The sequence below is a fragment of the Anser anser genome (assembly GCF_964211835.1).
Source record: "Anser anser genome assembly, chromosome: 1".
In the NCBI taxonomy this organism is placed as follows: domain Eukaryota; kingdom Metazoa; phylum Chordata; class Aves; order Anseriformes; family Anatidae; genus Anser; species Anser anser.
Genome location: NC_139720.1, coordinates 181,999,338 through 182,026,423, shown reverse-complemented (window position 1 = coordinate 182,026,423; position 27,086 = coordinate 181,999,338). Strand labels below are relative to the sequence as shown.

General features: G+C 44.3%; 1 protein-coding gene across 1 annotated transcript in view; it reads left to right on the top strand.

Annotated features, from left to right (window-relative positions):
- SIAH3 (siah E3 ubiquitin protein ligase family member 3) overlaps window positions 1-21,219 on the top strand; it is a 44,211-nt gene extending 22,992 nt beyond the window's left edge. Inside the window, exon 2 of the mRNA XM_083816274.1 lies at window positions 18,354-21,219. Within this exon, the coding sequence (XP_083672400.1) occupies window positions 18,354-18,947 (594 nt within the window). The 3' untranslated portion in view covers window positions 18,948-21,219. The remainder of the gene's footprint in view (window positions 1-18,353) is intronic.
- The last annotated feature ends 5,867 nt before the right edge of the window (window positions 21,220-27,086 follow it).

Sequence of the window (27,086 nt, the reverse complement as noted above, 5' to 3'; positions counted from 1 at the left end):
ATATCCTCACCTCAACAGCCCTACCTCTGCCATTTCACCATTCTCATATATGTGAGTCTCTGCTCTGCAGGCTTTCTCCCAGCTCCTTCTCAGCGGTCTGAGCTGAGACAGTGTAGCTGGGCTGAGCCAGAGCCAGGCACTGGATTCTGGGATCACAGTGATGTTTTGAGGAAGAGAGGAGGTTGTAAGTGTGTCAGGGCATAAGTGACAAGGATGTGCCCATCCACAAGCAATTTTTTTGCTGAGCACCAAGATCTCAGTTCTAGAGAGGTTGTGTATTATTACTGGGAGGTCATGTCACCGTCCCAGGCTTGCATGCCACCAGTACTGTCTGCACCACAGTTAGGGAACACTCTTATTAGCATTTCAGACTGCATCCCTGCTCTTGCTGAGCCTAGTATCATTCCTCCCGCCCCCTTCTGCAGCTACAGCAAACACCAGGCTCAGTCCCGTTAACAGGGGGATGACATCTTAGGAGACCACTTTGTTCAGCTCAGCTTTCTCCCACTTGTACTTCTCTGGGTACACAATCAGGCAGTCACATACTCCCTGAAGGTCTAAATCCTGTGTTTAATCTGTGAGTGTAGCCAACACCGAGTGACGGCGTGGAAGGCAGAAGACATGACTCCCTGGCAGCTTTCAGTCTATTTTTCATCCACCACTTGCAGAGAGACTTTGAAGGTAAAAATCCCTCTCGCAGGATGGGAGCCACATCTCCTACTTCCCACAGGAGTGCTCTCAAGGTGGGAGGGATCAGGACCAGTATCACACTGCACTGTTCCTGTTGAAGTGAAGTCATCACACAACCAAGAGTGGCTTCTTAGGGCTAGAAGAAACATGAGTCCGTACCTACATCTCTTATGGATACAGTGAGCTGCAGCTTGAATACTTTCAGCTACTGTCTCCTGTAAAACTCAATCCACAGAAACTAGGGCTAAATCCTAAATTTATCTTCCCTCACGCCAAACTGTGAAAACCTCCGTGGTCCCTGTGCTTGTAACAGCACAGCTCAGTAGAGTAGGAGCAATGGCTGCAGTGGTGGCTTTGTTCAGCCAAGAACTTGGATTTATGGTGGTTCACCATTTCCGTACAATCCTTCATGAGGTATCTCTTATATTCAGCACCGGAGAAATAACAACAGCAGAAATAATGAGGGTGGCAAAACAGTAACGCATCCATGTGAGAAATGTACTGCTCCAGCGCAAACGAGACCCATTCCGGCTGCTCAGCATCTGCTGCTGTCCCCCAGAGATGCAGCTCCTTCCCCAGCGATGTCTACGAAACCTTGAGGTGCCTCTAGTGAAGCATGATGTCCCCTGCATGCAGCTGAGCATGTTCAACTGAATGTGACCCTTCGCCAGGTGTCTGTAGCTGTGCTGATGGGATTTGGATGTATAATGAGAAGCCAATTTTACTTGAGATACCCTTGCTCCCAAGTGCCAGTATCAGGAAACAAATGACATAAAAGGAAAGTAATGCAGTCCTATGCCTGTACTATACACTTAAGATTAATTCCCTGTAACTGAAACTGATTGTTCACATAAATCTCACCCTGCTTTTAAGCTAGGACATAACCTCAGCTTAATTGATATTCGTGCTTGAAGAGAAGACAAAGAAATCAATTTGGCACGTCGAAAGAGCCTCTAGGTTTTTCACGGAGAAATCCTTTCCCCAGCAAACGAGCTTGTCTTTTTATAGGCTCAGGTTTGTGAACACAGATCATATGGCTCTAACAGTTACACACGTAGATGTAGTTTTCCTTGGTGGGCTTGGAAATAAAAATGCCGTCTGGATATATCTTTACAGTGGTCTCCTCGGCTTTCACATGCCCAGGCACATGAAAACTTGCAGAGATAACTCCCATTCTTTCCCTCACCGTCTAGCTGCTCCACAGTAAAGTGCACATTTATAATTATTTATTACTACATACACTATCAAGACCAGTGGTAACACTTACTAAAATGTAGGTAGGCACTTCTATTCCTGTTTTAATATTCTTTAACCGTTGCCCACCCAGTGATATCCTCAGATTCAAGCTAAAGTGCCCAAATTGGGTGGGGAATTTCATTTTGCCATAGAACCTGCAGTGTGGGTACATCAGCATTAAAAAAATATATATGACGTGTGAGGAAGCTCAGCCCCATTTCTGGCTGAGCAGAGTTTGGATGGGGTTACCCACGTCTCTTCACAAGCACACCCACCCTTAAAGCTCCGAACCAAGCAGGAGAGAGAGCAAGGTGTCCATGCTGGGTTTTGAAATGAGCTTGTACAGCAGGTTCGCTGCACGCTTATCATGCCTTGTAACGTGCACTGCCTCCATGTCCTACAATTTATGTGTTAAGTATTTCTAATATAGCAGCTGCATTGATTTCAAGGGCAGTTTGCAGAGCAGTGCTCTTCAGCTGACAGGGAAGGTAAAGCCCGAATGCCCTCTTCTAGCCGCAGAAGGGCTGCGGTGCAGCTGAGGAGCTGAAACTGTTCCAAAAGAGCTGCTGACACTGCGTGCACTTGAAGGAAGGGATGTTTTTTAACATAGTTCCTTATAAAAACACACACGTGCATGACATGTAGCTGCATCTTGACATCAGATGTCAAAAGAAAGATGGGAAAGGGCTTATTACTTTTCCTTTCCAAATGACCAAGTGCTTAGGGAAAGTGTCAGAAGATGACCCTGAAGGCTGACAGACTCAATGCAACCATTAACCTTCAAGCAGCACATGAACTCTTCCGTTGTGACCGCACAAGCTGAGCCTCCTTTGAGCTCAGGAAATTTGGGTATGGCTGTATCCACCAAACCGCAGCAGGCCAAGGCCCAGCCACCTGCTGGCTGTCATCCATGACACGTGGTGGCCAGCACTCCCTCCACATCTGCCCCGTGCCAGCAGGTGCCTCTGCTAGATGGTGGCCAAGGGCTGGGAGAGACGAAGGACTGTTCCCACCAGGCCACAGCATGTGAGTTGTGAGTTGAACCAATGAACCACCTGTCCACAGGGCCAGGAAAGGCCTGTATAAAGGTAGCCTAGGCTAATAAATTAGAGATAAGGCCTGAATTTGAGATTTGTCCCTTGACCATCTATACCACATGATCCTTGACATGGTCTGCTCTGTGTCCCTTCAGGGAAAGACTCTAAGCCAGGTCGTGTCACCTGAGCTTGGCACATCCATCCCCAGACCTCCTTTATTTGGCAGTTTAGGCCTTGCACATAAGCCCAGTGCATCATTGCCCTTTAGAGGCAGCAAACCCTGGTGAAAACAGGGATGTTTGCTTCATCACATGGAGCCTTTCACATAAGGGATCGCTAGGTATGGAGTTTATCAGCCGGAGGGTCAGTGTCAGGGTACATTCTCACACAAAAAAAGAGGGCAAATGGAGGTACTCCAGCCATCTAGCTGAGATCCTAAAAGCAGCCTGGGTTCAGAGTGGGATGTTGACAGTGGCTTGGTTAAGATAGAATTCAGTGAAGAGCAGTGGTGTCATTAGGAGAACCTAAATTCATAAAAACACTAATCTTAAGAAGAACATAGGGACAAGGGGACATGTTTGAGGCAATAAGGGGAAAAGCCAGTGTGCAGCCAGGCAGATGGACCAGAAAGAGGCAGAATTAAAAAACTGAGGGTGAAGAGGAAGCTTGGGAGACAAGGCAGGAGGCAGGTTGGGATTCATGTTGGCTGAGTGTGGGACCCAAAAACCAAATGTCTGCATCTGAGCTCAACTTAGTCCCCCTCAGTACCCCTTACAGTCAGTGGAGTGAAATAGCCTGGTGATGCCAGCATCAGGATGATGCCAGACTGAACTGGAAGGGCATACTGAACTATAACTTTGCCATTTTACAGCTACTGATGATCTGAACTGTACAGGGTGCTATTTAATATATATAGGTTTCTCTAACTTTTCCACATACATTCCTCTACCTGCAGTCACCAGTGTAAGTCCAATAGCAAGGATCTCCAGCAAAAACACATCTGCAAGTCACTTTAGGGTGATATTGGTGTCTCTGATGTTCATTTTTATGTTTGAGTGTTAAGAAATAGTGGTAGTTTACTTCATATATTAATGTAAATTTGCGGCTTAAATCTCTTTAACTTCCACTCCTTATCCTGAAACAATCACTTTCATCTTCTACCATTGTGTCCATTGTTTGGCATTATGGTTGTGCTTCCCCTTCCCTGCTCTTTTACTGTCCTTTCTACTTCACTGCCCGGGTTGCATGGCCTGAAAATTAGTAACCAGTCATCACTGTTACCAGTGTTTGACACCTTTCTAAGGGCAGGATAAAATAAAATATCGAGTGATAATAAGTGTAAATGAAACACTGAGCAATATGGCAGATGACCACAGTGATGAGGTTCTTGAATCATAACTTTTTTTTTTCCTCGAATCATTCTCAGTTCACAAGGTCGTCTACTCAACTACTGTGTAACCTAGGGTAGTACCAAACCACAGCTATTTAACACAACACCCAGTCTTCTCCATAACCTATCAGTTTGGATGATCTCTGGCCAGTTTAAGCCACAGTTTAGATCCTGTATACCTCTGCTGCTGCTGATTGTCATTCTGATAAACAGCAATGGAGTGAAAGGAAGAAGCATAAAATCACAGAATCATAGAATCATTCAGGGCCGGCTCCTCCATTTACTTAATGTATCCTCAATAGCATTGCCCCTGTAATATATCTGTTAATAATCAATACTTGGTTATAATCTCAGAAAATGGTGCTGGAGCAAGCCCAAAAACTAAAACAGATCTTCAAGTAGAAAAGAAAAAAAAAAAAAGGGGGCATAAACGAGGAGAAAGCTCATGTGGGAAGCAAAATGGAGATGTAACTTACAGGTCTGAGTTTGCAATGCTGACCTAGCAGCCTCGAGAGTCCTCCAGAGAGACAAAGAAGCTCTGGGGAAACAGAACATTTTGTGATAAATGAGTTGGGACTGCAAGGACAGAAAGGGAATGGGAGGTTTCCCATTGTAACTACATCAGCACTTTCAGTGAAAACAGTTTCTCCTTTGCCTCCCCTGAAGTTAGCTCCTCACACCAGTGCCGACAAGGCCACAACCAGGGGTAAGGTAAGCTGTCTGCATCCTAAACTGGTAAGAACTGGGACTGCTGAGTTTGCAATGGCAGAGGAGCTGTGTTCCGATGGCCTTCTTCTGTGCTGGAGTGCACTGGCCTAAGAGCTATGGATGGAAGAAAAAAGCGAAGATACAAAGTCCTTCACTGATTGTTTACCTTCTGGTCTATGGTCTAAATCTGAAGCTCTTCTTGACGTGTAGCTTCAAACCACAACCTTGCAGAGCCTCTTGTTTCCTGTGCTTCCCTGAGCCCGTGAAAACAGGACAGCCAGTTCTGCTGATGTGCTGCAGAAGAAAGACCAGTCAGCAACAGGTTATAGTATTAATTTCCTTCCATTCCAGTGCTAAGATGAAACTCCAAAAGAAAGAGGAAGATACAACCCAACTCCACAAAGTAAGGGTAGGATACTGCTTAGAGTACTTTTTCTGTCTATTGATGCACTAATGAGACATCTATGAATTATGGGCCTTTGGACAGTTTTCCATCGTACGTTAGATTAGAAATCTAAAAAGCAAACAAACAGAAATCCTAATGACTAGCTGATAGTTGCTTAAGGGGCAGCCAATTCTTACAATTCTGACAAATTCTTTTTCTTCAATACATGGGACAATGCCAGGGCACTGTGTTGGCACAATTGGAAATGCCTGGTGTATTGGGGTAGGGTGCAGGGAGGAATGATGCTGCTGGATCAGAGATGGCCATCAGATTCAAGGGTCCATGGTGCAGCTGGAGCCCAGAGTCTCAGACAATGAAACCACAGATCACGTGTGTGATGTACAGCCCCCAAACTGTGAGGGCAGGAGGGGGTGACCAGATGCTAAATACATCTTGATGTGAGACTCAGCAGGACTTCTAAGGTCTGGTTTCGCCTTCTCGCAGCTCAGAGTCCATATAAACAAGTAGGTCATGATGTTCCATCAAGCAGAACAAGCAAGATCCATGGCATTCTTTGGTATTTCCCTTAAAACTTGAAACTATATTTTTCCCAGCACTGAGGATGCTTTTGAAGGAGATCAGCTATGTTACTTGGCAGCAGGGACCAGTCTGCAATCAGCATCATGCCAAGTGTGCAGGCTCTGGCGAGGCAGCTGGTGTTAGGAATGAGCTGGCCTATCCATTTACCTCCTTTTGATTCAAAACCTCTTTGGTGGGTAATTTAGCTGCAGGTAGTGATAGAAGCAAAAGGCCCAAGTAAGTATGTGGTTAACTGTTCCTTTGTCTGTATGAAATCTAATTCCTGGTGGCTAGATTGCACTTCCAGGTAATAATGGAAGGAAGCCAGTGCAAGTGGCAAAGTAGAAAGTCCTGCTGGGCTCTACAATTCAGGCCTAGAGCTCAAGGTCCTGTTGTCTCTGAGCTTTTCCCGCAGGTAATTCCGGAAAGAGCCTCTGGTAAAGGCAGTGTTCATCTCATTATCAATTCAATTTCTGTGACAGCCCTGCTAGGGCTCTTAATTTCATGTGTTAAAACAACAAATGAGATGACCCAACTGTAATCTCTAATAGGTATCATGGGTCAGTAATCATTCATTTGTTATAGTGCCTCTCACCCGAAGGACGGAGACGAAAATTTGTCCTCCTAATGGCAAGAGCTGTAAATTAGTTTTATTTCACTGTTAAATCTAGAAGCCTGAAAATTAGGATTCCCAGTCCTTATCCAGGAAGAAAATGTGGCAGCTCAAGTGGTTTTCTGCATTAGGCAAATAGGCAGCTCATAATCACCCATTAAACAGTCACAGTGGCTGTCTCCCACCACCCTTCGCTGCTCTGAGTCATGACTCCTGCAGTACAGAATGTGGGGAAACTTTTTGAGACTGATGTCCAGTTCTGGGATGGTGACCCCAGCTCTACTTCGAGCCAATGAAAAGAAGTGCACGTCTCCTGTAGTCACCACATAGTAGTTTCCTCTTCCCCTGGAGATGGGGATGTTCAACATGGGATGATGAAGTGCTCTGTGGAGGTACATCTTATCTCTATATTAAAGGAGCTTCAGGTGAGTAGCTCAGATTTGAACATCTTCCTTTCAGACATAATACATTTAGGTGAGTTACTTGGATTTACTGTGGATTTGGAAACTGCAGGGTGAGCCATTGTTATATGCTCATAGGGTGAAAGTAGGGAAATGCAGAGTTTTAATGACAGATGGAAGATATATTGACACAACATGGAGACTTGTAGGTGCCTAACAGCCTTCAGTAAGCAAGCAGCTCCCGTCCACCCCACTTGCCCATTTCCCCAACCCATTTCAGTGGCTTCCCCAGCCCAGCCCTGCTTCTGGGGCAGCACCTCTGACCACTCGCTCACCAATTCATCCCACCAGGGCAGCACAAAAATGGGCTAGTAAATCAATTCTTAAAAAGGGAATCATTTTCTGCTGGTTTAGGAGGATGAATCAACTCACCAAGGAGATCAACAAAAAGCCAGAAAAATAGGAGGCAGAAAGTACAAGAGGAGGAGCATCTTATTTGGTAGCTGAGATGTCTTGTGAAACCTCTCCCTTATTTTCCTCCACTGGAGGTTTTCCATGTTGTATGAAGTCAGAGTTTGCAGGAGCAAGGACTGCAGCTAGGATCTCAGCATCCTGAACACCAGGGCAGCCATGTCCTCTCTTGCACACATTCATGCAACTCTTTCCTCGGTGTCCCACTCCTGAGTTGCCACGTGTCCTTTGTCCAGCCCTGGAGGCCCTTTCAGGAGGAAATGAGAGGTTTGTCCTAGGAAAGAAAGGCTGAAATGCGTTTAATGTGGTGAAATGACTGAATTGTCATCTCGTTCAATAACATGTCACACCAAAAGCTCTATAAAAAATGGTCTACAGAAAGCTGAAAATAAACCAAAAAAGAGAGAGAGAGAGAGAGAGAGAGAGAGAAAATCAACCCCAACCCCAACCTTAATCCTCAGAAATGGTAAGTGTAGGATGGAGATCCAGAGACCAAAGCTGACAAAAAGAGCCCATGGTGCTGCAGTCAGACCTACACAGCCCATGCCAGTGGATTTCCAGCAAGGGTCTCCTCAGCTTTAAAATTAAGTAGACTCCATGAGATTTGGCTCTTTTGGGCAATGGTTGTCTTGCATGTAGATGGTTTACCATTTCCCAAGAACAACGTAGTCACCCCCTGGCGACATCCCTCTTGCTGGTGGTCAGAGCAGAGGTGGTGGTGAGGTCAGGGGATGCCAGGGCTTTCCTTCCCCCAAAAGACAGTGCTGCAGGATGGGAAGCGTGGCAACTGACCTGACCTCTCCTGGCTAGGGGAGACTTTTGTCTCAGATTTAAGGCATTTTGACAGGGCAGGGTGGAAAATAAATGAACACTGTCATTCTTTGCTCTGCTAGTTCTGCAGGTAGAGAGAGCACTGCAAACCTGGGAGATGCTGGGCTGGTACCTTTCCATAAGCATGAATGTTAACTTAGAATTTATTATTATTATTATTATTGCTTTAAACTTCAACTCTATTAATAGAGATAATTTTCCTACTGTAGGTGGAACATTGTCTTTCTGGCTAAGTTGAGCCTCCCTTTCTGTTCTTTCTTTCCACCTGCACCCTCCCTGTATGAAGAAAACTTCTGGAAGAACTATTCTTTGAGAATTTGAGGGGGAGGAAGAAGAAAGTACAAGCTATGATTTGTACAAAATTAAAAGAAGTATTTGTGATACAAAACCAAAAGTGCCCTCAGAAAGGGATGCAGAGAGGAAAGAAGAGTTACGCTGAGTACAGCATGATTTATTATCCTTTCTGTTCTCTTCCTAATGCTCCCAAAACCTGAGCATGACCTCCACCACACCAGGCCTTATAGGATGTCCACGGTGTTGCATGCCCCGTGCTCTCTCTCTGCTCCACCTACACTGCCCCAGACCAGGGCAGTTGTGCATTACCACACGACAGCTGCAAGTACAATGCAATATATAGCCCATAGAGCACACCCTTGGCCAGGATATCTGTGTGGTTGGGATGGGCTTGGAGACATCGCTCCCACCGAGAGAGGTTGTAGGTTTGCTCAGCAACCAGCCCCTCATCTCCTCCCAGCAGATCCGCAATGCTTGTGCCGTCCTTCGGCGTTCCTGAAAGAGCAGTTAGTGAATTTAAATGTCATGTAATTGTGATAGCTGGAGGTTGCCTGATGGAAGGGAAGCATTTTGATTGTCTAGGGGTGGATTTGGTCTAATTATCTCAGATGAGACCAGCAAATCTGCTCTTCTTGGAGACATGCTGTTACTGTAGTAACTTGTAAATGAATATTGGATGATGAGTTATTAAAGCCAGTCTGAACTGGTAAGTTTATGAGCACAGTGGGCAATCATTTCTTCTTCTTCTTCTTTTTTCTTTTTTTTTTTTTTTTTTCCTTTTCCATATTAATTTCTTCCTCGGTGCGAATGTAAAACACAAAATCAACAGGTCAGATATAGGGCTCTTATGAACTCTGCCTTCCCTATCAGTCAGAGCAGATGCAGCCAGGAACTACTTTATCACATTGCTTTTAATTAAAGCCTTTAATGGTTTTGCACTTTGTTAACAGGCTTTATACAAAATACAAAGTGGATAAAGCATGAAGTGAATCTTAAGATAATTCTACATTATGGATTATCTCTTTTTACATATGCAGGCTGCCCACTACATCATTCAGGGCCACCACCAGCACTGTATCATGAGAGATCTGCTGATAAGCAGTGGTTATATACCACTCTTCTGGAACAAGAGCTGATAGCATGTACCTTGGCTCCCGACTCTTTCACTGTGTGGCCAAAGGGGATGGTGTTAGAGGCTTCACCCTTGCTTTGAACAAGATATAAAATCTTTATCCATTCCAAAAAGAAGTTAAACCTCCCCATGCCCTTACCCATCAGCAGCTGCAATGCTACACCAAATACTCTGTGCTATGGTTTGTTGTCACTGCATTGTGCCCAGTCCTAAAAGGCAGCAAAGAAAATTCAAGTTGCAGTTCAGGTCCTGAGTACACGTCCCGTACTCCAGCCCAGCTTCTCCTAAATTCATAATGGTTCCAGCCCTGCTGTAAGGCTGGGCAGTCTGCCGTCATTTGCTGCTGCAAAAGGACCCCCAGAACTGACCCAAGAAGAAAATGCTCAGATTATCTCTAAACTCCCAAGAGAGGAGGAAGACCATGTTTCTGGCTGGCAGCTGCCCACCCTTTCCACTTCTGGCAACTGCAGCTCGGGCTCGGGGGCCTGGATTTGTCCCCAGTAACCATCTGCAGACCAGGGAAGCTCCCCATGCTGGAAGCAGAGTCTGTCTCCACTCCTGTCATGGTCATGATGGTAGACCAGCTCCTGCAGAAGAAGACTTACAACCAAAACAGCCTCAGTCAGATCCTTGCTTGGGTACCTCGGTAGAGGTTTTAAAGGGTACAGGCAAGAGGACTCTTGTGGCCTTGCAGGATCCTCCTAGTGGAGCAGGAGCAGTTTATTGTCTTCTATTATTCCCTTTCATTTCAAAAACTCCTCAGAATTTCCAGGATATATAAAATATATATATATCTGTGCCAGATTCTTCACAGGAATCATCCGTGTATATGATTTTGCTTGTATATACTCAAGGTATTTTGTTCCTCAAAGAAACCACAGAAAGTGATCTGATGCCTAGTTGCAGAGTAAGATCCAGCAAACACAGCTGGTAAACTGGGACCATTCGTCTGGGTGTCCAGATCCCTCATTTGCAGCTTTGGCTGAGGTGGTTTTTCTCCAGCCTGAAATATGTGAAGTTTCAGAAGTTATCCACATGGAAGGTTCGTCAAACTTGGTTTTAAAGCAGGAGAGATGGGGTTCATGACCTCATTCCACCCCGCTGATGTCTTTGCCTGGGTCTCCCTAGGAAAGCATGTCTGAGACTGAAATGCTTTAGTGTGGATCCTGTTTATATTTCATTATAATTACATTGTTTGCAATGTATTGAAGAATGTCAAGTTTCTTGATATTTTCTTCCTTGCATTTCAAAACTGCGTGACAGTTTTATGTTGAAAACCCTGATTTTTGAAAAGCAAGCAAGGTATTTTAATTCGAGAATAATGTCTTTCTTTCCATCTGGGATACATTGAAAATGCTGTAACATATTTTTGTTACATCTATAGCTAACACTAAAAAACAATTTTCCTTTTTTTTTTTTTTTCCTTCCCAAAAATATCTCTGAAAACATGTGGCCTCAACTAAAATTCAGGGTCCTCTGCTGCCAGGAAGCGTGATTTCTACAGTGTGGACGCAGTCTAAAGCAGGATTTTCTCTGCATGCTCAGAGGTGTGTCATTAGCACGAGGAGAGCCATTAGCACATACTGTGTGCCGTGTCAACAAGTCATGCTTGATTATGTTGCAAAGTGAGATTAGCAAAATGAGCTTGGAGTTGTCCTCTCGCTGCCATTAGATAGTGCAGAAAACAACTACTTCCCCACTGCCAAAGCTGCAACTATTATTCAGTACTTAAGAAATTCAACTGATGCATTTATAATGAATAGAATTTTGTGTAATTAAAATTTTAAATAAATCCCCAACATGAGCCCTGGTCTGAACTTCTTAATTTCAGATATGGAAGTAGAGCTTTTGACAAAATAGGTTGAGGGTTTTTTTTTTCTTTTCTTCTCTTTTCTTTCATCTGAGAGATTTACAAAATCTCATTAGCATACTAAAAAATAGCAGAGGAGAAATTAACTGGAGACCAGGATTAAAAGACTCACTAGTTTCTTCATGTCACCTTTATAGCTCCTTGGAGCATCTGTCCCTGTGTGGTGGGTGTAAGTAGCATGGAGGTGGATGTTAGTGGGTGGCAGAGCTTTTATGAGATAGAAAGAAGCTGAGAGCTAGGAAATTATTGGAGCAGTTTCCATACAGATGAGAAGGGACCGAGGCCTCAAAAAAGGCAGATAAAAGGAGGAAGATGGTAAGACAACTGAGTAAATAACACATTTCACTGCCAATTTGTTTAAACAGAAGCTCCGAAAGTCACTGCGGAGCTCTCACCAAAAGCATCTGCTGTGGTTAAGGGACCTGGGGGGTAGAATCCGACACTTGCTCTTGTTAAACTTCATATTGTTGGTGATTGCCAAGGACAGCAAAAATAAACACGTTGTCAAAATAAATGGGATTCCATCCGCCAAGTCCCACCTGCAGACTTTTTTAAATAAAAATGTACCAGGGTGGTTTAACCTGGACACAGCGATGCATTTTTACCCACTGCATTATTTTCAGAAACGCCTGATATAGATCTGCAAGTGTTTGTGAGTTTATGTACAATATGAGTTTATGTACAACAAGGGGGTGTGTATTTGTTTATGTGCATATATATTTTAATGTATATTTTAAAGTCAGTTGGAATCAAGTACCTCCTATGAAAAAGGTGTTACCCCAAACAACTTGAGTTGTTCTTACCAAGTCTCTTGTAATTCAGCAGAAAAGCAGTAGTTAAGGAGGAACAAATTTGCATCCACAGAGAAAGCAGATACTGGTTCCCTCTCAGGAGAAGGATTAAGTTGCAGTGTCCCAGGGCATGCTAAAGTTGGACAGGGGTAGAGAGGGAGCACTACTTGCTGGTCTGGGACAGCTGTCGTGTCCAGGCATTCAGACTACACCACTGAGTTCACCAAGCAAATAGCTCAGGCTTTACGTGGATTAATGAGCGTTTAAAAGGTTGTGTGTGATCCCCAGATAAAATGCAGTTGCACGGGTGTGAAGCGTCTGGAAAATGATGATTACTCACAGCACCTGCTTTGCTGACAGAAGTGCTTATTGACTAGGCAGTGAACGAGTCATTGTCCTCGCTCCTTGCAATGTTCCTCTCGGCACTCACTGCAGCATTCACAGGCACATAGAGCTCGTTTTTTGCACACTGTATGTGCTGCTGTAACTAAAAGTATGAATGAGCCATCTAGGCTCCCTGTCTAGCACTGGGGAACACTGGGAATTGCAGAAAGATGACATTTAACCTTTTCTTTGAAGAACCGAGCAGCATTTTTTCTTCCACAATATGTCAGTGCTGTCCACCCTCCTTTCACACCAGACCCTCAGCGTGTGGGTCCTCTCCCATGGGGTGGGAGGCCTGGATTCAATCCTCCCCTCATTCTGAGGGATTTGCAGGCGGCAAATCCCTCATCTGCAAATCAGGACTTTAATCGCAAGGAGTTGGATTCCTTGGGACAGCCTTCTGCATGAAGCTGTGCTAATGCACAGAAGAAATGGGGGCTCAGGGAGTCATGAAGTAGCTGGTATCTGTACCCAGCAGGATCAGGAGCTCAGCTGGCCAGGGTTGCTGCCTCTGTTTCCACTGTTTACACCACAGATGACCTAAAGAGTTTACTGGATAAAATACAAAAGCAAGAGGATCAGTACCAAAGCCCTTTCTCCTGAGTGGAGGCCCCAGCTTTGAGGCTTCAGACTCAGAGATTTGTGTGCATCTTCTCTACCTCTTGTTGACTCTGCTTGAATTTTGGGGTTCATAGTGACCAAGCTCCACTGCAAGTCCCACCAGTTATCCTACACGTGGCTAAGGCATTCCTGGGCAACTGGGGGTTTGAATCCTTTTCAAATCAAAGTCTTTAGCTGGGAAACTACTGTGAGAGTGGACAACACACACCGATTTTCTGGATGTGCTAGATTTTTTTTTCCAGATTTGCAGGATGGATTAATAACCATGCTTCAGACAAGCTCTGAGTGGATTTTCTATCTAGTCACTGGTGACCAGAGGTGTAACAGTGCAAAGGACACACAGATTAACCCCCATGTGTGGACAGACATCTGTTTCTCTCTCCACATACTATGTTGTCTCCGGTACAGCAGAAGAAGCCTGTGTGCTACAGCTCCCTCCTGTCCAAAATAGGGCTGCCCTTCTGCTCCTTGGTTAGAAACTAGGAAAAAAAAAATAAAAAAAAAAAAATAAAGGAAACATGGATCTGCCCCGAGGATGGGAGTGATCCCACTTGTGCACAGAGAGCAGTGCACAGGGGGACTTCCCTTTGGTCTGTCTTGAGATCAAGAGAATTGCACTCGGGAGCTCTGCATGGGTTGTAAAAGGAGCTGATGTACTTCAGACTTAGCCACCTACTCCTCAAATGCCAAAGTTAGAACAGATGAGTCATACCTGGAGCAATTTGTTGAATTTTTATTAGAAAGTCTATAGAAAGGATAGAGCAGGACTCAGAAGCACTGTGTCCCAGGTTCAAATATAAGTGCGTCTTTAAGAAAAGTACTGTGTATTTGTAAATTGCTCTTTGCCAAATGTACAAAGAATTACACTGTAATAAGCCACATCATTAAAAACAAATTGTTCTGTGAGCAGCAGATCCTGCTTTCCTGGGGTTTCATGTCTCGCGACTGGATTATCTCGGGTCTAATGAGGAGTACTCTGACTGAAGCCTTTTCTCCTGTTCATAAAGACGCTGTCTCATGTGGATTTTCTGCTGTCTGATATTACATTTGGACTCAAAGTGCGGTTGTTTAGGCTCTCTCATATTTGAAAATGCAATTTTGCCCATGTGGCAAGCTATTTGTCTCTGGAGACACAAAAGGGTTGCAATTTTCAACCCTGCTGCATCTTTTCACAAAAGCAGTTGAAAACTAAAGTCTTTGGGACTTCTATCACATGGTTAAATTTGACTGAAATTGGCCAACAAGCTAAAAGATTATGGAGAATAAGATTGGACTGATAAAACAATGCAATAAACTTAATTTTATTAGGTAACCAGGAAACAAATTATAGAAAGTAAATATTGGGAAAGCTGAAACATGTAAAAAAAAAGGTCCATAAATATTTAGGTGTTTAAATGCACTCAAGGTGACCATTTTAAGCCTCTTTTGTCTTTCAATTTTAGAGGTTCAATTCACAGCCGTATGAAAGACCAACAAGGGCACCCCAGTAGTTCCACTTATTCCCCAAAGTGTGAGTGAAATAACAGTTTTCTGTGAAATACTTTTCACAGAGATGGGGAAATTTAAAATATTTCTGTCAGAATATTACAAAATTCAGTAGTTAGAAAAAGGATTGTTGAATAATTCAGAAATCAGATTTTGAAGATTATTCTCACCTAGTCAGGGAATAAAAATAGATCATCTGGACTGTGCAAAAATTCCAGAATTTTCAACAAACCTGAGCTGATTGAAGTTAGACCAAAACATCCTTTCCTGAAGTGATTCATGAAAAAATTTCAAAACCAAAAAATGCTGAAGGGAATTCTCATTTGTTTGCACACACACACACAATAAATAAATAAAAAATAAAGGAAAGGTGCAAGATACAATGAAAAAATTGATCACTGAAAATTATTTTTCCAGTTTTTGAGCCATGAATCATGATTGCCATATCACGATTTTGACGACACTTGTATTTTCTTACCTTGAATACAGCTTAGATGGATGAGCTACCGTTGCTGTCCAAGCTTATCAAATTAGGAGAATGCATTTTTAAATTCAATTACATCCTCAGTGGAAATGGTTTCTCTGACTCTGATAATCTTTGGAGAGGAATTATACACAGTCTATAAAGCTTCGCATTTCAAAACCTAATTTTGAATGTTATTCAAGAGGTTAATTTAAGATTCATCTTCCAAAAGAGGAGTTAAATAAAACTGATAGAAGGCTGGAACTTGTCGAGTGGTTGAGAGGTTTATCAGCATGTGAGTATGAGTTCATTAGTTTTAATTAGTATAATCACTAATGTTGCATTAACAGTTTGGTGAGAGAAAGTAATTGCTCACACCCACTGTATTAGATCGGGAGATTAGAATTCATTTTATGAGGCAATTAGCATTTCAGGGATTTTTTAAAAACCTTTTATGATCTGCCATTGCAGTAGCAATGTAGCTTCCTTCACCAAAAGAGTTTAAATTAACCATAACTTTCATCCTAATGGGATGCAAAAATTAATGTAGAATTAAGCGTGAACCACTCCTCTTCAGCAATCCCACCGCGATAAGCAGGCAGCTAAAGCCACAAACCTCGATTAGTTTATAATGACCTGCTTTATTTCCCAGACAATGATAGTCATTTATCCGTCCTCAATTCATTATCTTGTTGAAAAGTTTATACTCCTGAATTTTATACAGCAAAACAACTAAAAAAATAAGAAAGCCAAAAAGTAGGACAGTACTACTTCAGTAATAATTTTCCAGAGAAAAAGCTATGAAGTCGAGTAACGGTGCTTAAATTGTCAATTATTCTTCATATCAAATGTCAGAGGAAGTAGAAACATCTCCCTTTAACACCCAATGTCTTGGGAAGAGCCATGCATTATGCAGCAGCAATCATAACCCTGCTCTAGCTGTCATGTCCCTTAGACAGCTACTGACAAACGGAGATCCTGAATGGACACCCAGAAATGTGTCATCCTGGTTGGCAAGGAAGCCCTGGTCATCTTAGAGTTTTGACAGCTGACCCAAGAGGTTGCCTTCCAAAATGTCCTGGTCATCTAAGAGTTCTGACAGCTGACCCAAGAGGTTGCCTTCCAAAATGTCCTGAAAAGTAAAAATGCAAGTTTTGGGGGGAAAACTGATGGCAGTAAGAACCACTGTGAGTTTGGTTGTGGCATCAAGAAGGACAACTGTTAGATGCTAGATCCATACCGCTCCTGTTATTTGGGTACAAATGTTTAAATGAGTAGACATGGGACAGAAATACTCAAAACACAACATTGAGGTTATTTACACAGATTAGGCTGGCCATTGAATTTTCAGATTTTTGTTGTTTCTTATGGTTTATGAGCAGTTGTAATGGTGGAATGTGTGAAAACAGAGCTTGGACCTCAGGTATGGCATTGCCCCTATAGTGAGTGCCCCCAGTGCTGCTCATGGTGGTGTACTCCCTGCACTCCCCACTGCATTGCATGGGCACATGTCTCATGGGTTGCACCTTCTACATCTGCTTTTCCAGGCTGTGCAAATGTGTATATGGCAGAGTTTTAACCATCTTGTATTTTCTAGCTTTCCCTGTATAGAAACCTCCTCAATCTTTTAAGGAAAGATGCTAATAGAAGTGCAGGCTATGAAGAAGTTGGACCTATGCATGGTTATAAAAACCTCGATTTATCCCACCTAACCACTCCAAGTTATAAGCCCACAGCAGACTGCAGTCACTCTCACTTGGGTACTTGGAGAATTACAGAAATCTTCCTAAAACATATATTAAAACAAAACGTACATATTTATATATGTACACTTAATTTTTACACTCTTTATAAGCATCTCCAAAGCAGTTCAGAAGGAGACAGTGTCCTCCTACGTATAAGCTTGTAAAATTGAGGTACAGACAGACTGGATCTCAGCCTCGGTCACTCTGGCAGCAGCTGGTGCCACGTTTTGGAGGTGAATTACTCCAGCTAAGGTCTGAATCAGTCGGTGGAAAGGGCTGCATCCCTCTATTGACTACAGAGACAGTCTTAGGTAACCAGGTTTCTGTCTCAGATGGTTGAAGTAAATGCTTAAAATTAGGTAGGATGAATCATGACCGTCATGCTCGTGCCTGAGGGTTTGTCTACGCACAGAGTTATTGCAGCAGAGCCATTACTCTTCCTGAATAGCATTACATGTGGACACACTTTGGGTTGAGTAAGACTTACTCATTTCTCTTCAACAATGTCCGCCTGACAGAAGCAGAGAGGTTTGCTCCTTAGTTCTCACACGCAATCATTCTGCAAGAGCCTTTGCCTTTCCATTTAGCTGCCTTACCTTAATCCAAATTAACTTTAGCATAAAAATGCCCTAAATTTGCCATCTATCCACCTTTGAGAGCCATTTAAGATTTATGTAGGAGAGCACATCAGTTAAGCACAAATACATTGACCAGAAAAAAAAATGAAGGCACCGTATACAATAAAAACTGACTTTTATTTCACAAATTATGGGTGTTATAAAGCATATCATTTCAGGAGAAATGCCTGTATTTGCCAGTGTGTTTCATTAAAGAATAATAAAGCCATACATATTTCATTTCCTTGTTCTGAGCTGCAAGAGCCATAACTATATAAAATGCCCCATGCTGTCCTAGTATTTTTGGGCTTTTCTTTCTTTTTAATCAGATTTTCCCCCCTGAACTAATGAAATCGCTCTTTAAACACATATATCACTTTCATTTAAAGTGACTTATCATGGCTCAAACTGTTTCTCTCTTCTCCTGGAGAGCAAGGCAGCCGCCAGCACCTTTTGCAGTGCAAATCCAGGCCTGGATTGCCCCTGCTCTCAGTCTGGTTTCAGGAGTCTGGGTTACAGATGTTGCCTCTGATGTTGTTTAAGGTGGGATATTGTGTGCCCGCATGTGTTCCTTGTCCTGCTGTCACGTGTAATTTTTTTTTTCTTGCAGTATGCACCGACCCGCTGCGCAGCCGCGCAGACGTCCACGGAGCAAGGCGGCCTTCCTCCCTGCCATCACCATGAGGCCGTGCACGACCCCCAGCTGGTTCCCTGTACGTGCCCGCTGTTCTCCTGCCCGTGGGAAGGCCACCTGGAGGTGGTGGTGTCCCACCTGAGGCAGACCCACCGCATCAACATCCTTCAGGGGGCAGAGATTGTCTTCCTGGCCACGGACATGCACCTGCCCGCACCCACAGACTGGATCATCATGCACTCTTGCCTTGGCCACCAGTTTTTGCTGGTCCTCAGGAAGCAGGAGAAGTACGAAGGCCACCCGCAGTTCTTCGCCACGATGATGCTGATCGGCACGCCGACCCAAGCTGACAACTTCACCTACCGGCTCGAGCTCAACAGGAACCAGAGGCGCCTCAAGTGGGAGGCGACCCCCAGGTCGGTGCTGGAGTGCGTGGACTCCGTCATTTCGGATGGGGATTGCCTCGTGCTGAACACTTCCCTGGCTCAGCTCTTTTCCGATAATGGGAGCTTAGCGATAGGAATTGCAATAAGCACCAGCAAAGTTCACAACGGCGAGGCTGAAATGTGAGGGGAAGAGAAGGAAGAGGAGGAATCACGGTGCTCCTGCTGCCTCGTGAGAGCCAGAACTTGCAGACATTTTGGGGGGGGTCTCAGGTCTTTTATGGTATTTAGTACTGGTCCACAGTGGGCATTATGTAAACATCCTGTGGTTACGGTCTCTGTGTAATGTATTTACTGTTTTGTTAATACAATTTTATGAGAAATTTTAAAGAGGCTAATCCATTTATTGGCGCCTTCCAGCAACGCTGGAGCCTTTTGGGTTAACATTGCTCTCCTGGAAAGTGCACCAGGGGTGACCCAAAGAAACCTTTGCTCTGAGAATGCCATGAAAATATGTTTCCTTTGTTATCTGCCTAATTGCCTGGTTTTAAGGAGGCCCCCCATGCCTGGTAAAAGGTAAAGTATTCCACCAAGGTTCAAGAGCACCCAATTTGCAACAGGTTCCTTCATCACTGATTCACGAGCAGCTTCAGAGAAACTGGTGCACTGCAGTGAATGACCTCAAGCGGACACAGTTGTAGAAGGTTTCAGACTGTTGGAGGAAGTTTGTGCCTCCCTTCCCACCTTCCTTTTGCACCATTTACTTACCTCCCTGTGGCTTTTCCACACCAGCACCAGAGATTTAACTTTTGTACTATGGTCACAATCAAGCCCCAGCGAGTTTTTGGTTTCAGAGCTCCCTTTATCTCCTGAAGAGGCAGCGTTCACCAGCCAGACTGTGAACATTTCAGAAGAAAAAGTAATTTTTTCCACTGAGCCGGGGCCTTGGAAACTTCATCCTGCATTAAATCAACAACGACAGCTAGTGGGCGGTCACTGCGAGCATGGTTAAATCTCATTCATGTGTCATGATGCAGAGTGAGAGTCCTGATAGATGGTCTGCCTCCAGGATGGAGATATCCATAACCTACAAACAGGACATTCACCTTTTTAGCTACTATTTCCTCATGTACTCCAAATGAGATTTTCAGAAAATGAAGTAGCAGGAAGTCCCTAAATTGTGTACTGATCTTACTAGTGAATTCTGTGCCCCTAGCCCCACAGCTTGTGCTGCTAAGTATTGTTTTAAAACTACAATGCTGGAATATCTGTTTGCAAATTGGCTGTGAGGTTTGAAATGTTTTCCTTTAAAAAGGACCTTGACTTTTTTTTTTTTGTTCTATATACTTGTGGGGTTATGATTGTCCCTTTCTTCTGCTGAGTGTACAGACAGCAGTGGTCAGAGGAGCTCCTCCCTTGGGTGGGGGGGTGAGTGAGATAAGAACAGTCCTCCATCATTTCAAAAGGCATCTCACATAGCCAGCTTTGGGTAGGGAAAAGCCTTGATGCCAATCTCTCCCACCTGCTGCTCTCCTGGGAATTATTATAAATGATGCATGAAGTAAAACAAATTGCAATTTTCCTGAGAAATGCAGGTAATGCATCTTCTAAGTTATGTCCTCACCTGGGCTTTCATAGCAGGTCTCCTCTCAGAAGGGAGCCAGGACCTCTTCAGCAGGCTGCTCATGACCACATAGGAATGGAGGCTGAGGTCTGAAGAAGTCTCGGTCCCTCTGAGAGTATGCAGGGACATACCCACACAGCTCTCCCACCTCCAAATCCTGCAGGGGACGTGCTGGTTTGCAGCACTTCGCTAGAACATGCAGGCTTCAGAGTGGCTTGCTTTTTCCCTGCAATGTTAAATATTCAGAACCAGCAACTGCTGCCCTTTCCCTAAATGATGGTAATAAATAAATCATTGGCATTTTTGTGGACTGAAACTGGCTCCTCCAGCTCCTCTGGCAAATATTCTGCTGCTGAACTAAAAGCAAAAGCAATAAAACCCGAAGAAAAACAATTCCTCTAGCTTAAACTTCCCAAGCTCTTTATAGTGACCTAACATTGTGCTGCTTGTGCTGTCCGACCACAACCAGCTCCAGAGGAAGGTGTATTCCTCAGGTGTTCACTTGTTCCAGACCATTTACTTCTCACTCATTGGCACCTTTGCTTGAAATGAAGAACACACTGTTGGTATTTTGGGGCATGCCCCTCTCCAAGGAACTGGTCTGTTTCTGGCAGGATAAGCATGGTGGCAACAGTTCTCTGGGATGGGCATCTCCATCCCCTGCCAGTGTCTTGGTTTTCTGGTTTCTCTGGTGCTGGTGGCCCGGTGGAAGTCTGACCTCTCCGGCACAGACCTCCTCACATTTCACACATCCTCTTGCCTCCCTCTGGAGCTGCAACACTCCAGTTCTGGCAGGGATTTCAGAAATCTGAATACCTTTGAGTGCTGATGAAAATCTGCCCAGTAAGGATCCCAGGACAGAAAAGGGGGACACATTTAGGGAAGAACCGAATTATGGGTACCTAAAACCAATCCTAATAAGCATTTCCACATAAAACTCAAAAGTTTAAGGGTATGTTTAATGACTTTCTACAACGTAAGACATTCTAATTCCCTCATAATTCAAAACCTATGAGCAATTCTTCACTGCCATAAAGTGAAGGTGAATAAATATTCTGCATGATGGGACATAAATCCTGAAAAGCTGGCAAGTAGGATCAACAATGAAATTTGGTTTACACGCACTCTTTCAGTGCCCATAATGTAACACTTTTTGCAGCTATCTGATCATGGCTGAAAGGCAGTTTTTAACTTAGTTTCCCAAATGAGATTCTGAATTTTTAGATTCCAGAATTAATTTTGTACTATAATATTTTGTGTCTTTATAATGTGTTATATCCAGTCACTCCAAACACCTTCAAAAACATGAAGAACACAGCTTTAAATCTCCGTGAAGTAAGGAATTACCCTTATTCTGGTACAGATGAAAATGAGATCTTGCAAAAATTGCTACACAGGTGCTGCAAAATTCTGTTTTCTTATCTACCTGAGAGTATTGGTCCTATTTTTTTTATTTATGTATTTTACATAGACAAAATAGGATATTTAAAAGTTTTTACATAATTGTGTTCTCTGACGGATTTTCTTCTGCCTAGATTAGTAAATTGCAACCATAATTTCATCAGGCTGAGCCAGATGGGTTGCCACCAGATACACTAGGAAACCTACTCTGGTTCTCCTGCACTATCCATCAGGCACAGTGTGAATGTTAATGTCAGGTCTGCAGTAAAACAGCATTAGTGCTTTTAGCTCAATCCCATTATGAATTAAGCTCACATCATATATATCCACGACTCCTTATAAATCAGTTGAAGCGTCCCGGGTCTCATCATCTTCAAGATGACAAAGGATCTTGCTGTGTGCAAGGTAGCAGTGCCAGCCTCAGGGTTTGCTGAGAAGTAGGGCAGTAGTCCCCTTCCCACTGGACTGTGATATGAAATCCTACATTTCAAGCCATCCTTTATGAATACAGGCTGGTAAGCTATTAAAGAAAGGAGCGATGGTAAATTCTGGAAAATGAAAAGGTTATAATAAAATGAACGGGCTACAATAAATTGCTGGGAACTGCTACATGACTCTCTCTTTTGGGCATCAGAGGAATTAAGGCTGATTGGCAGCACTGTAGTATAGGTGATTTATCTGCTTTTCCAGCCCATAATACAGCTGAAGAACACTTTGATGGGAGCGGGTTCTCTCAGAAAGGACACAGAGATGCACTTCTGCTCCAGCTGGATCAGAAACACCTTTCACACAGAGCTGCAACTTTTGAACAGTCCAGACACAAGCAAGAGTTTTTATTTATTTATTTTAAATAGAATTACTGCTGCATGCTCGCACCAGCTGAGCAAAGGGCAGAAAGCAAAGCCTGTATTCTGCTGCATGTACCATCACCAGAACAGTTAACAAAAAGTTCTGCCCCCCGCAGCTTCCAGGTGACCCTGAGGAAAACCAGGGTGTTTCAGAGTGGGGTAGCACAGGGCAGCACCTGCAGCCAGCTTTGCTATATTTCACCCCTACAGCTCTCACCAAGGTAGGGAAGTATCGGCTGAAACCACCCAAAAAGTCTCTGGAAGAACAGAAAATTACATCTATGCCTCTTACCCTTGATTGGGACTCTTACCTAGTCGTTCTTTCCGTCTCCACAAAGGCAATAGATTAGTGCATAGCTTTTTTATCCCCCTTTTGGCACTGTCCCTTCACAGCAGACATGTAAAGGATTAAGCAGGCAGTGATAATCTTCAAGAGAAGGATGAAGGCATTCATTCATTGCAAGGATGGCTCTTCCCACAGTACTTTCTTTCACAAAGGGATACCAGGCTCCAAAAAAGAGCCTAACATACCTTAGTGGGAGGGAAATGGGAAACGCCAGTTACAAAGACTGCTGTCTTTCATGTAGAATGAGCTTTATATCTTCCAGGTACTGAAAATCCTCCTGAGACACTGCCTATCTGAATACATCACTTAATCTTGTAGAAAGCCCCAGGACTGAGGGGTTCGCACAGTTAGAAATTGCATCAAGTAACCTTATTGAAGACAAATGGCTTTGAACTTTCATGGCAACAATGATGAACTGCTTTAACGTCCATGTCGTGCAGGCTGGAAAAATCAGGGCTTTTAGACAAAGAAATAAACTTATTCAAAGGAAAACGTGAGATGTGGGGCAGAGTCTTAAAAGCACTTTCCTTATTGCCACAGACTGGATGTCTGCTTAGTGAGAGTCATTTCACTGCCAGTCAAGTCCCACTGGCCTGAATTCAAGAGAAACGCAGATATTCTTGCTTTCTCGATTAAGGGAGACCACTTTAAAAAGTCAGCAAATACTGCTAGGCATGAAACAACACTGGAGAGGATCTTGTTTTTCAGACTGGACTGCCTGGCCAGTGGACTGTGGGGACAGTGTTGCATTTCCTACTCATTCAGGATGAAGCCCCAATCTCATTTGGCCTGATACAGAGCTGCAGGCACAACCAATGTAGACATTTCCCTCATGTTATCATCCCTACTTCACCTATAGGAGATAACATCCGTCAGGCAGCTGGCTCGAAGCCTTAGATGATTTTAAGACTGCTCCCTAAAAACCTACTAATATTGACTGAGATGGTTTTAGGGCTTGAGACACCAAGGCTCCACTGAGGCTCTGCTAGACTCATCAGTGTGTGTGCGTGAGAGGGATGCCTCTGCCTTTCATAGCAGGAACACTAAATATAACCACAGGGATCTGTTCGGTTCTCTTCTAATAAACCTTGGCAAAAAGCTGGACCACAGGACTGGATGACACCAGTTTTAGAGATGCTCAGCCCAACAACAGATGAAATCAACGATAGTCCCTCCCTTAGCTTTGAGAATTAAATAGGATCTTGCACAAAAACATTAGGCTGATTCAGATCTCCATGAGAGGGCTCCTATTTTGGGATACAGGTTCCTCTCTGGCTTCCGACAATGACAGCAGGCTACAAAACACGGGAGGTCATACTGTGTCTTCCACAGTGGGGTCCTGATCCTCAGAAAGGTCTCTGGGAACTACAGTAATATAAATAAATAGCAGTATAATACCGCAGCATAAAATAATAATACAGTGAGACCTTTCATGGTTGATAACATCTTTAAAAATAGCAACTGATTCTGAAAGGGATCATTACTCAAAATGAGCTCCAGGTGATGGCTGTGCTTTTGCTTTATTGAGATGTGGAAGAAGATATCCTGAAGAGTGACAGTCTCAGGGCTACCCTGATTACTCAGTGAAATGCTGAAATGAAAAAAAATGAGCTAAGAGAGTCCTGAGTGAAGCAGAAATATAGCGTTGTTGCCTCTGGGCAGTGGTTTCTTGTGACGTGTCCTTGGGAAAGGATTTCCAGCTGCCAGAGAGGGCTGAACTTTGGCTCATGATAGCCCCTGCTCAGCCACTTCTGGAGTATTTTCAAAGAAATATTTAACTGGGACTGCAAAGAGGATAAATATCCACCGAAAGGTGTGACCAATGTGAGAGCTGCCAAGGAGATTTATTCAGCCTCCTTTGGGTAAGCCTCCAAGCGGCCACTCTGCTGGATTGGCAGAAGGCAGGGACAGCCCCGGGTCCGAGGAGGGCTGGCTGGATTCCTGACAGCCTGTAAATTGTGGCTGTTGTACTGCAACTCTGTGTGATACCTCCAGCACTGAAAAACAGTGGGGACGGAGCCTGGGCCCTCCAGCGGTGTGCATTTGTACCAGCTGGTGCTGGCGGGCCACGCTGTGGGTTACAGCAAACTCACCAGCTCTATAGTGTTATGTAGGAGGACCGACACATGTTCATTATTAATTGTGCATACAAGGGGAAATAATGTTAAAAACACATTTCTGCATTTGATCTGTCCTGAGAGTCCTGGGGGTGAGAACTGAGAACTTAACCATGCTGTCTGTGCTGGGCTGCATCACACCCACGTCTCCTGATCGCTCTTCCTCCATCAGCTGAAAACCTGGAGGAACCAGAGCCAAGTCACCACAAGCATCAGAAACCATCCTGCCATTACAGTCCCACCACTTTACTAGGCTATGCCACTTGTTCAGCCCATAGTGGTTCAGCTGTCCATCCTGGAGTTAAGCTAACTCTACAGATCACAGCCATCCGCAAGGCTGATATACTGTCTAGTGTGATAAACCCCATTTTCCTTTCCTGATTGCCTTAAGCAGACACAACAGACACATCTAGAAACAGGTCTGAACCTTCGTGGCCAGGGTAGGAGCTACACTGAAGGTGAACGTTGACAGTGGGACAAAACATCACCCAAAGTCTTGCTCAACTACAAGAAGAGATGGAGTTAATCCACGGCTGAAAACGAGAAGAAATGGGAGAATGTGGATAAGGACAATTATAGCAAAGTGTCTGAAAGCAAACATGAGAAGAAAATACACTCCCAATGCTAAAGGTCAGCATTTTTTTCTGGATCACCCTTTGGTTTTGGTCATAATGCCCTGGCAGAAAGCAGACACAGCTTGGCTTTCGGACCTCTTTGGCTGGGCAGCAGCCAAGAGCAGCATTTACTCATTACATGTAAACTGAGCAAATTGCCTGGGGAAGAGAGGAGTCAATAAACATGGAGCCTCACGGCACCGTTTGCACAGAGTGACCTTTCAAAGTATAATTGTATGTTAAAAGACTCGATGGCAGTCATCTCCTATCAGAGAAGTGCTAATTGAGCTGGCTTGGGCTCTTATTTGTCACGAAACAGGAGTGTGTTGGGACAGAGCTGTGTAGACAGAGGCTGCTTTTGGCCCCCACATGAAGTGCCACGGAGGGCCTGTGGTTCAGGAGAGGCCCTCCTGACTCAGCTACACCAGTGCTTGGTCTCATGTCCTCTGGGGAAAGGCAGAAAAAAGAGTGGTGATGGCGGGAAACATTTTCATTGTCACTAAAATGCCTGTTGCTTACTGCTCTCTGCTCATTTGCATCAGTTCATCCAGGGGGGGGTTTGATTTTGGTCACAGTGATGTGTGATCCTGAGCATGGCCATCGGTCCCTCACACTGCAGCCTTCAGATTAAGCTCTATCTCAAACTGGTGGGTAGGGGGTCACCATCCCTGAGGCAGAAGAGCTGGTCGTCCCCTCATCTTCCCAGCAGGAGGTGGGAGAAAACCACTCAGACGTCAGATCCCATCCCCTGCTCCCCTACTGCTGATGTTGAAGGCTGAGCCCTCTTGCTGGCGCTGCAATCCGACGACCTAAGTCCCACTCACAACACTGGATCCAGTGGTTCCCAGTGGCTGACACTGGAGCTTCAAAGGTGCCTTTCTAGCACTGGAGTCTGAGCCACCTGAACTAGCCCCCTGTGACCATCTCCAGTCCTGAGGCTCCTGAATACCCTGTCATCAGCATCTACTCTGAAGAGCCTTCTTCTAACGCCTTGGGTGCCAAAGATATCCAGTGTACCCACAGCCCTAGAGCAGTCTCCTTCCCTGGCCAGCTGCCTTGCCTCCAGAACAAACACCCAGCCTACAAAAATCTCCTTATTCCTCCACAGACAGCAGCTCTGTCCCCTTGCAGGGCTCAAAGGCACTCAGTTCAGTTCTTTACCGGGTCTTCCTGGATGAGAAAACCTCAAAAGGCTCCTGTCCCCACTGGGACATTAGCCTTAATTAACACAATGTGTATGCTAAGCATGTGTTGTCACTCACTGCAGACAGTGATCGAGGCAATTTCGAGTCACTCGTGGTTAACCCTGGTTTTCGCTGTTGAGACAGAGCCTGTCCGTGCTGGTTTGCAATACTGCACTACTGCAGGTGTGCAGA